General features: G+C 48.5%; 1 protein-coding gene across 1 annotated transcript in view; it reads right to left on the reverse strand.

Moving 5' to 3' along the window:
* Kibra (WW and C2 domain containing protein kibra) overlaps window positions 1-10132 on the reverse strand; it is a 37087-nt gene extending 26955 nt beyond the window's left edge. The window contains 5 exon segments of the mRNA XM_077703195.1: window positions 963-1142; window positions 1759-2001; window positions 3068-3162; window positions 6045-6154; window positions 9890-10132. Coding sequence (XP_077559321.1) covers window positions 963-1142; window positions 1759-2001; window positions 3068-3162; window positions 6045-6154; window positions 9890-10017 — 756 coding nt within the window. The 5' untranslated portion in view covers window positions 10018-10132.
* Window positions 10133-10733: the final 601 nt, after the last annotated feature.

Genomic DNA, 10733 nt, shown 5'->3' on the forward strand with positions numbered 1-10733 from the left:
GCGGGGCCTAAAATGGCAGGCAATTGCAGCAACAGACTTCCCTCCAGTATATATTACAGTGGAACCCCGATTATACATCCCCCGGTTTTACGACAGCCCCCTTCTTCTGACAGATCACCGCAGTCCTGGCAAACTCCCCATAGAAGCAATGCAGTAAAAACCTCAATTGTACAACGTTCGGGTGCACGTGGTCTGCTTCATACTATGGATGCTAGCGGGGATAAACCAGCATTTTTCCAACTTTTTAGGCCGCTTTTCTGCCTCACCTCAACCTTTATTTTTAACCTCCGTTTGACGCTGCTTGATGTGCAAAAGCAAGCAGCCCACGGTGGGCCCGAGCACTTGCTAAACAGACTCAAGCAAGCAGGCAGGTGCTAGCGGGTGACAGCTTAACCTTCGACGGCCCCGCGTGGCAGCAGAGCGCCAATGCACCAACCGCGAGAAGTCAAAGTCCATGTGGCTGGCGGACAGCCAATATGAAGCTACCTGATCTCTGCTCATCAGCGTCCTTCAAAGCCACAATGTCGCTTGCTTGGTTCCTTTCTTTCAAGCCTTTCAATTTGTTTCGCTTCCCCTTTTGTCGCCATTAGGTTGCGGCCTTGACAGTGTCACAATCTCGCCCCCCAACCAATGCTCCTCGGCTGCGTCGACCATTCCAGCTTATTTCGGCATAGGGCTGGTGGGCTAGCGCAGATGCAGGCGGAAGGGGCTCACAAAATAGATGTTGCAAATTACACAAGAATGCGCTAAGTATAGTAATTTACACAAGTTCTCAGCTCACCTGTCGCGTGAGAATGCCTACTACGGCAGCATATACCTGTACCCAAATCAAGCGACACCCCAGTCATACAACGCTTTCGCGCGATCCCTTGAAAGTCGTATCATCGGGGTTCCTCTGTAGTACTCTATGAGTGAAGAGTTCAGTGCACAGGAGCACCCGTGAGTGAGAGGGGGCAGCCCACCTGCAGCAGCTGCGTCTTCTCCCGGTGACCTTTGCCCAAAGAGCGCTGGACGCTGCACAGCTCTTCCAGCACCGCCTTGGCTTGGTCCAGGCTGTAGCCCGTGGGGAGCTCGCAGAACTGCTGCTCCACACGCCGCAGGGCCTCCAGCCCCTGCTCCCGTTGGTGCACTTCAGATCTCACCTGCGACGCAGCAAGAGCACAAGGGATCAAGAGGAGCAGCAGAAACTTCGCGGGGAGTTTTCTTTGAACAACATCTCTGCTCCAATATACTATCAGTAGAACAAATGTGACAGTAGCCCTTGAACGGGAATCAGTGCCTACACCACATGGATTTGTGATGGGGTGTGGTGTCACACCAGTCTTTTCAATATTAATCTATATGTTTTTTCAGAAAATGTCACAAAAGGATGTACACACCTGCAATTGATTAGTGCTGCCTAACTCATTCGCTTCCTGGGTGTCCTTGTGAGAACAGTGCTTACTAACCAACAAGGGGCAGAAAATGTGAAACAAGCACAGCAACACGGTTACCTGTCCCAGCACCCCTAACACTCCCAGTAACAAACAAGAATTACAAACCACAAGCACAGTAGTCGGTAACGGGTGCAGATCGGCATGCTCATTCCCTGCACAAGGTACCCACACTGCAGTACGTGCAACGGGCCTTCTAAACGAATGTGATCAGTGAACACGAAGGCTTCCCACTCCCTGAAACGCCACAGAATGCATCATCGGCCCATCGTCAGTGCCACTGCCCTCCCCATCACGATTGAGCCTCTTGCGGTGCTGCCCTCACCTGTTCCAGCTCCCTCCTGAGCCGTGCGACTCGGTGCCGTGCCCGCCCAACATCCGAGCGCAGCAGCTCCGGGTCCAGCGAGCTGGTGCGCGAGGAGGCCACCGAGGCCGTGGAGGAGTGCAGGGAGGTGGCCGACAGGCTCTCCCGCAGGGACACGCCCTTGAGGGCGCCCGACAGCTGGTCAAACTCGTCCTGGGCTAGGGCCAGCCGCTGGTGCTTGACGTCCACCATCTCGCGCTTGGCCTGTCCGTGGGTGGTAGACACACACACACCACCTCACACACGGGCTGCGCGTGCGCTGCTCTCTGACACAGGGTCAGGCTTAGCAACAATAACACCCGGGAGGTGTTTTTGACAATTGTTGGGTTCTAATGGTGCAAGGCCAACTAAGGGCAAAAAGCATCAAGCAATACAAGTTGCTTTTAAATGCAGTAGCTCTGACAGGGTGCCACAGTAGCAAAGCTAACTCATTCGCTTGACTGCTTGCGCATTGACATTTTATGCTCCACAAATAAAAACTTACAAATGTTGAAGCTGCCGTGTTAACACTTACAATGGACCCTTTCCCAGTAGCGTAGCCCTCTTAAGGCGGCTTCCCGAACCACACATGGAAATGCCCCCTTTATTTTCCGCCTACCTTGCGCAGTCGAGCAAGCCGTCCTAAGCGCCACACATGGTTTTGGTGGCACAGAAATTTTTCGGTGGCAGCCGTAGCGCCTACCTGTCGGCCGCTTTCAGGGCTCAGAAAACGGAGCAGCACTTAGCCGGCTCCGCGTTCGCAACTAGTAAATCCAGTGTGGCGTCGTTTTTTTTTTTTTTTTTACGTTTTGCTCCCCAATAATGGCGGATCAGTCGCTGGAAGCGAGAGTAGCGCATGCGCAAAGCAGTACTGGTAAGGCCCATTTTGTGACTTGTGGCCAACTAATTGCACCTCAACCCTATGCCTCCCCCAACCTCCCAGCCTGCTCTCCCAAATATTAACAACCTCCTACACACGCACTAGTGTTCCCAGTGCCAGCGGCAGTGCATCGCTTGAGAGCCAAGAACAGGTTGTAGCTGTCGGGGATGTAGGCAACGGATGATTTGTGCTTAGCGCCCATAAAAGTGCCAGTTTATTCTTACTCGCGCACTGGTGAGCCCCTGTGGTTATCCACCTTGCAGCAACAGAGCAAAAGCTTCTAGCGTCCACTTTCCAAGTCAGCTTTTCAAGCTTACCACCTCAAGGCTGACTGCAAACACATCTTGCACCACTAGGCAGAAAAGTTTTTAGTCTGAACTGCACAGCAGGAACAGGTGAGTGAATGCTTACCGCAAGGTCGTCTTGAGCAGTAAGCAGGTACTCTTTGAGCATGGCCTCTTGAAGTTGCCTCCATTGTTGCCGGGGGTCTTCAATTTGATTTGTTTCTGACACGGCAACAATGAGGACGAGTGTGTCAGTAAAGGGCGCACTTTGCAAGAGGTCACTGCATTCTTGCAAGCACGAATGTCAGAACTGTCAACCTCAGCTACTCCATGTCCCCATAACGTTAATTTATACCAAGCTTCCTTCTAGTCATGTCAAACAGGACAGCTGCTGCCCGAATACAGCCCACAACTAAACGATGGGAGCCGTTTTATTTGATTCAGGAAAGGCACAATTGTAAGGACTGTTAGTTCACACTATCTATCAGCTGCCACAGACATTATTACAAAATTATTGCACGAGACACGGCACTCATTCTTAAAGCCAATTCAAAGTGGCGCAATATATCGCGCCAACTGAAGAACACAAACACACGCAGAGGAATAGAATAAATCACTGTTTTTCTTCTGTCGAGGCATGCAACAGCGCCACAAACTGTTCAAAGTAATAACCGAGAATACTAACTGTGAAACTGAAAAGGCTGCTTGTAATTTAGACCACTTAGGCTACAGGAACCTTGCTCTTTTTAATTTTTTTTAGTGTGTGGTCAAATTGATTTTATTATGAGGCTTAACGTGCCGACGCTACGCAGGCGATGAGGCGCGGCGTAGTGGCGGGCTCTGGATTAATTTTGACTGCCTAGGGATCTTCATCATGCGCAAAAATCTCGAACACACGGCATTTTGCCCCCCCCCCCCCCCCCCCCCCCCCCCCTCCCTTAACAGAAAAGTGGCCGCCGCGGCTGAGAAACGAACTAGCCTCCTTGAGCTCAGCAGCACAATGCCTCAGCCACTATGTTGTCAGAAATCCTAAGCATGAGCGATGCTCTTGTTTGAGTAATAGCACAAGCACTAGCGCTTTTCTAAATCCTCCAATTTACCATCAACAGCACAGCACACCAATCATAGAGGCGCCTCCATGAAAGACCCTAAAGCGTTCTAACGCACCTCCCACCATTTTTACTATGCACACTGTAGTTTGTGTTTCAGTGTGGTATTCACGCACCAGTTATCAAATTGACTGCATACATCTGTTGAGGAAAACAGCCACCAATACAATACGTATGCACCCTCATGAAGGCCGCATGATAACTTCCTCAACGATCCCATTAACAATAAGAGGATAGCCACATGGAGCAATTTTGTGAGAGATTCGACAAGCGTAACTAAACAATTTACGGTGGGCCAGTGTTGCAGGCAACAGCGATCGGCTGTCGCCCACACTACACAATACATTGCTCCCAGGCCCCTCCGTCACTGCCGCTCGGTTCTGTCAGGCCAGAAGCAACCCAGGAGCAAGCGACACAGGTGCCCGGCGGCAGTATATCATGTAGCACAGCTACATAATAGAAATTTTATTTAGCTACATTCTAATTATTGGACAACGTTTTTTGCAGCTAAGAAACAAAAATTAGAAGCGCACAAGGACAAGGAATTTCTTTTGTGGCAGAAAAAAAGTCTAAACAATTACTATACAGCAGCATCCCCTAGAGTGCTGTAGTTAAGACATTCAAACACAGTATTTTCAAATCTTATCAGAGGAATACAACAGTGATCGAAGACCCCATTGTAATGTGTTCACATTACAAATTTTTGCACTCCCAACTTTTACACTTTAAATCAGCAGTTCAGCCCACCTGCCCTCAAAATAATTCTCCCCAATCCCACCTTTGACCCCGGGATGCTGGTGTGGACTCTGGTCCACACTGGCAAAGGCGCTAATGAAGCGGCACACGACCATGCTCGGCTATTCTTGCGCTCCTAAACCAGTGGCTTCTGAACCACTTTTAACTTACAGGGAAATTACCCTGCACAACCGCCTCCTCTGCTGAACTCTGCCTCCCCCCACCCCGCCCTCAGCTTTTCCAAACACCTCCCCTTCCCCATCGCACCCAACTGGTTCACACACATCCCACATTTTCACCTCCTTTATATTGCTTGGCATGTGGGGTTTCAGACGCCCACCACTCCTCCCATGTGAGTGTCCAGTTTCCCAAACCCCACTCTCCCATCCACCACCCTCTGGGAACAGGCCCTGGGGAGCCCCGACATCGCCGATCAGGTATCAGTGACGTCACAGGCACTGAACGTCGCGGCGGCTCTATTCTCCTCCACCACCCCACCCCCTCTACCTAATCCCAGAGCCATAAATAAAGTTTGATCTCACTCCCTCACTAAATAGATAACACCAGGACAAAGTCCCACAAAACCCCATTTGCCAGAAGGAATTTAAATTTTCCTGAATTATTTCATAGTATTTACAGCTTTAGTACAAAATAGTACAGCTTTGCTATTGTGTATAAAAATACCCAATAGTAAAGCTGTACAAGTAAGCTACAACTTCATTAACCAACTTAAGCCATCTTGGGAAGCTTTATATTACAATATGCCACAGGTCAAGATCCCTGTCACCACAGTGTGAAGGAGATTTGGCAAGCCCAAATGAAGTCTTCTGCAAGCCCAGAAAGCGTCTGCAACACTCGTGACTAAGAACCACTGCTTTGCAGTACTTCATTAGAAACTTCTTCCTGTCAAAAAATTGACAAATCGCGAGGACCTAAAGGTTCAGAGACTTGAGCCTAAGGAGCGGTTTAAATGCAGAGACTCTCACTCAAGAATTGCTCGAGCCGGGGTTGGAAAAGACTGCCTCATTGGCACATGTGCTCTTACCATACAACACGCTGTCAAATGGCAAGAGGCAATCCCACAAAACGTTACAAACCGGAACTTAAACAACAAACACACACACAGCCATGACAACAAAGGCAGAGTGGTGGTTAACTTGCAAATCATCCAATCTTTCACACCTCTCTGCATGCAAACGACATGCCATAAAAAAGAAGGGGGGGGGGGGGGGACAGATGCGAGAGAGGACCAGGACTCACTGTTCGTGTGGTCAACGTAGTAAACGCCAACTTGCTGGTCATAGCATTCCTCCCAGCCGAAGGGAAGTTCATTTCCTATGCAGTCCGCAAATGACTGCGGCTTTGTCAACCTGGACGCGAGCAGAGGAGCACAACAATGGGACACTGATCAAGCCACCCAGATAGCCCGGAGGGCAGCAGCACCTGAACGACCTTCCTTCAAATGGAAATGCACGCTTGCAACGCCCCCCTCCACCTCTGCATGCTGCAACACAATGGAATGTGAAAACTGCAAACAACACGCACTGGGGAGGGGGGGGAGACATGAAAGAAAATGCCACTACAGATAACGCCTGAATGCGGGCAGATAACCGCACAGTTAGGGGCAAAATTGATCCAAAAAGCACTTACGCTCTTTGTTATGCTCTGCGGTGTTGTTATCGATATGATAAAATTGAACGTGGCTCTTATGTAGCAGTGCTTAATTTGATTGTTCTTTGTGTCTCGAGGTAACAACGTCACATGGCTCTTTCTGGCAAGCCCATTCCGGCTTTCTATCTTGCTTCACATTCAGTGAAGCAAGAGTCAGTGTAGCTAATTTATTGCGGAAATGCCACTCAAAGGCACAAATGTTGAGTGTAAATTAAGATTCTTGCGGAAATAACTTTGTGCACATAAAAAAGAAAAGACGTCGTGCACTCCCATGCCATAAACCCTGTTACAGCGCTTTGTCACAAATTACAGCAAAAGAGAAACCTCAGTTCACACTGAAGGGCTATCCAAGTGTGCCCTGTATGCTATACCTCGCAGTAAAATGAGCATTTCGTTCTGCCGTGTTTTCAACAGCGTTGAATTGCAATACAACGAATGATACTCTCGTTATAATTCTCGTGCTAAACGGCTAAATGCTTTGTCACAGCAACACACACTCACTCAATTTAGATTTATTACTAAGCGAAAGCCGTGTGACATTTATGTCTACACAAAGGCGGTAAAAGAAGGAAAAATATAATCTGACACTGACACTGGCACAATACACAAAAAGACCAAAGAGTTAGAGATAAACTTGTTTCCACTCCATGTCAGGACGGGTTCACAACCTTTCTGCACGACAGCGACAAAGCATAGACTAATAATACCCAGAGCATGACAATGAAAGTGCCGGAAATTTTTCGTCAAAGGAATGGCAAACATGACAGAAAGACAGCAGAATGTTTTGAGATGCGCTGTTGCACAGATTCCAGACCAATGTAGCAATCCAAAACTTTAGCAAAACATAAAAAAAAAAAGAACAATGGCAAAGATGAAAACAGCAATGACCGTGAACCTTGCAGCCGTCACGGCATTCTTGCATGTCATTACATATAAATATTCTTTAAATGTAATAAATGCAATAAATATTACATATAAATAAATATAAATATTTTTCAAAATGCTTTCGAGTGTTCATAATACGCTGCCACCTCGATTTCAATGTAAGGAAATATTTACACTGCCAATAAAACTTGTACGGACAGCATCTGTTAAAATTTCAGTATGTGTTTTTTCAGATGTGTTGGCATTCGTACACCCAATGCCAGGAAAAAAAAAAAAAAAAAACATTGATGTGTCATTTATCGCTCATAAAAGGAGACGAAAACGAACTTACTGATAAGCACTCTCGTTTTCCTGCTCCACACAAGAGAAAAGCACTCCCTCCCCTATTATGGAATCATTGTGGTGTCCACGAATAGTATCATATGCACTGTGTTGAAATTTACACCAGCTTCCAATATTATGTTGCCTTATGCATGGGAAAAATCAGTGGCAAAGCTTGACATATTATGGGCTTCCTATTATTTTTTCTGAAGATTACCAACCTCTGCATCTGCAGGCTCTCTCCTGTCTTACCTTTGAGCAGCAATTGTATGTTTATAAATTTAAAAATTAATTTTGTTCTGTGTGTTCAGTCCCTGCCAAGTTAATAAATCAATTTGTGGCACTAAAAAAAAAAAAATGCTGCATGTATTCACGAACAGAAATTACAGAGGCTAAAGCTCCAAAAATGAGCCAAGCATTGGAGGATTGGCAATGAAAATTGACACACGGCAAAATTAGCAGTATGCTACAGACTTGATTTTGCTAGGTAGTGGGTTTGTTACTGCAAAAACCACAATGCACAGCGTCAATTATTTGACGCTGTGCATTAAAAGGGTGAAGACTCAGTAGCTCAAAAAACAACAAAAAAAAGGCAAACACACGGCAACGCAGAAGACAGTCGAAACTACTGAATCCATCATTAGAAGCATGGTCGGCTAATTTCTGCGCCTGAAAAGCCCAGCCTAGTGGTGAATATGTCCAAGCACGCGCACATTAACGCCAACGGCTGCCTGCCAAGTGACGCGCAAGAACCGACACCCCCTGCGTGTCTAGCAATTGCGCGCGCGGGGCGTGTGTCACATTTTTCTGTTTCCCTTTTCTCGCAGCGACCCGCTTCACGGCACAGCACAGGAGCCAGCCACTTGCGGCGGGAACGCGAGCCCGCCCGCCCCCGGCCGCTTATCGGCGCACACATGCTGACGCTCATTCCACGCGCGAAAAAAGAACCACAACAAAAAAATCGGGCGAGAGAAAGTGAACGGAATTTCGGAGAGAGAAAACACTACAACAAAAGCTGCGGCGCGCTGCCATGCGTTTCTGTTTATTGCAGGGGGGTACCATTAAAGATAGGCGTCCACACACAGGGGACATTCCTCGCGCCGACGACGTTTCACCCGTTCTCATTGACATCATTTTCGGGCCCTTTTCTTGGAATGCGGGGGAAGCGCTCGTCGGGCCGCTGCTGCCGAACACGGGTGTGCCAGCGGCGATCCTTCCTCGCCGAACCTAAAAACGCATTCCCGATCGCTTCCGTGTGTTCGCGCGAGCAGTATCGGAGCAGACGACGCGAATGCGGCAACGGCATTCCGTGCCGCCGCGTTCGGGACGTTCGACCTTCCTGCATGCACGCGGCGACTGACCTAGAACAGTGCGGGGCTGCCCGCTCGGCCCCGGCACAAGACGGCGAATTGAGTCGGCATCGTGCCACGACACGATCGAAAAAACGCGTCCCGTCATTCCTCCCGTTTGACCGCGGCTCGAGCGACAAAAACGATCGTGCGAAATCCGGCACCGCACGCGGTGCACACGCAACTATCGGTCGGAAGAACTCTCAAATTCTGCCGGAGCGGTTCGCGGATATGCCAGCTTCGCCGCATATGTGCCCGCAGCACCAGTGCAACCGACGCGCAAGTGCAGCGTTCACCAGCCGACGGCGGCTGCGAGACCGCGCACGCCGTCCGCGGTTGCCGAAAGGCGATGGCATCACGCGTGCCAAACAAGCCGCATATTTTCTTTAGTCCTAGTCGGCGCGCTAAGTAGCTACCGCAAGCCCCGTCCTCGAAACAAAACAAGAAAAACAAAATACTGCCGCCGGTGCGGCTCGCTTCCCGCGAATGGCCTGTTCGGGGAAATGGGGCCAGAATGCTGAAAGCAACGCAAACTTGGGTCCCCTGTCACAGCACCACGACGCAAAGTTGTTTTCGTTGACGCGACACTACGCGCTCCAGCAAACCCGCATCTCATCTGTGCTGCAACGACATTCCTTCGAATGCTCCTCTTTCGTTTCATTTTTTTTTTTTATCTGTTCTCGGCACATCCGAAATAGAAGCGCGGTGTCCAAGGCATTTTGCAGTGACAACGCTTGGAAAAGGCAGAATTAATCGTCACCAACTGGTGCGGTAGGGATTCAACTAAAGATCGACGAAGAAATCCCGACAACGTCGAGCTTTTAGCCCGAGGGGGCCTTCACGGGGAACGCGCATTCCTTTGGCCGTACCCTCGCTTACCTGTCTCTAGGATCAATCCATGTCGTCTGTTTGTTGATATGGTCGATGAAATAGATCTTGCCGTCGAAGTCGGTGCCAATGTCCCATCCAGAAGGTAGCGGGATTTCACCATTTCGTCTTTTCGGCATAATTTTCACAACCCAAAGTGTAAAAATGATCGAAATTCCTTTCGCAGACAGAGCTATACGCTACCTCCTGCCGCCATCTTGAATAGCACATTATCATTGGAATGACGTTGTCGACGTAACAGGAGTGGCAGCCAATGGGAAGCGAGCGGGGGGCGGCCGCGCTTTTCGCGGGACGCTCCGACTCGTGCCTTCATCTGCGTTTTCCGCGGTGGTCAGGTCCAAGGTGTCACTTCGCTGCGGCAAGTAGAAAAAAAAAATAATTTCACCTGGGCGCCTAAACTAACGAAAATTGCGCAAAAGGTTTCTGACATGCAGAATAGCCAGCAAATTTGTCGCAAAACCTTTCAAGCCTACCTGTATGCGGTATCGCATCCCACAGTGGTTAGTTTTAGTTTTCGATGGACTCATAGGATGGGCTGAATAATAGGAGATAAAAATAAGCGCAAATAGGTAAACAAATATTATGAGATGCTAAGGATTTATTTGTCTGTCTGTTTCTTAAGCGCTCATAAAGAACGGTATTGTCGGTATTGTTATCAGTTGCCAGCAATAAACTATCCAATCGCGTTGATAATTTTAAAATTAATTCTGTACTAATAAAATTCAGATGTCTAAAGAAGGCATTGCGTCAAGCTTTGCTTTGAGTTTACACGACTTTTTTTTCGTTAATTGTCAGTAATCACGTTTGTACGTGGTACTTGAATAGCCCAAACTTG

The sequence above is a fragment of the Haemaphysalis longicornis genome, unplaced genomic scaffold (assembly GCF_048455015.1).
Source record: "Haemaphysalis longicornis isolate Haplotype H1 unplaced genomic scaffold, Haemaphysalis longicornis Haplotype H1 scaffold_3, whole genome shotgun sequence".
In the NCBI taxonomy this organism is placed as follows: domain Eukaryota; kingdom Metazoa; phylum Arthropoda; class Arachnida; order Ixodida; family Ixodidae; genus Haemaphysalis; species Haemaphysalis longicornis.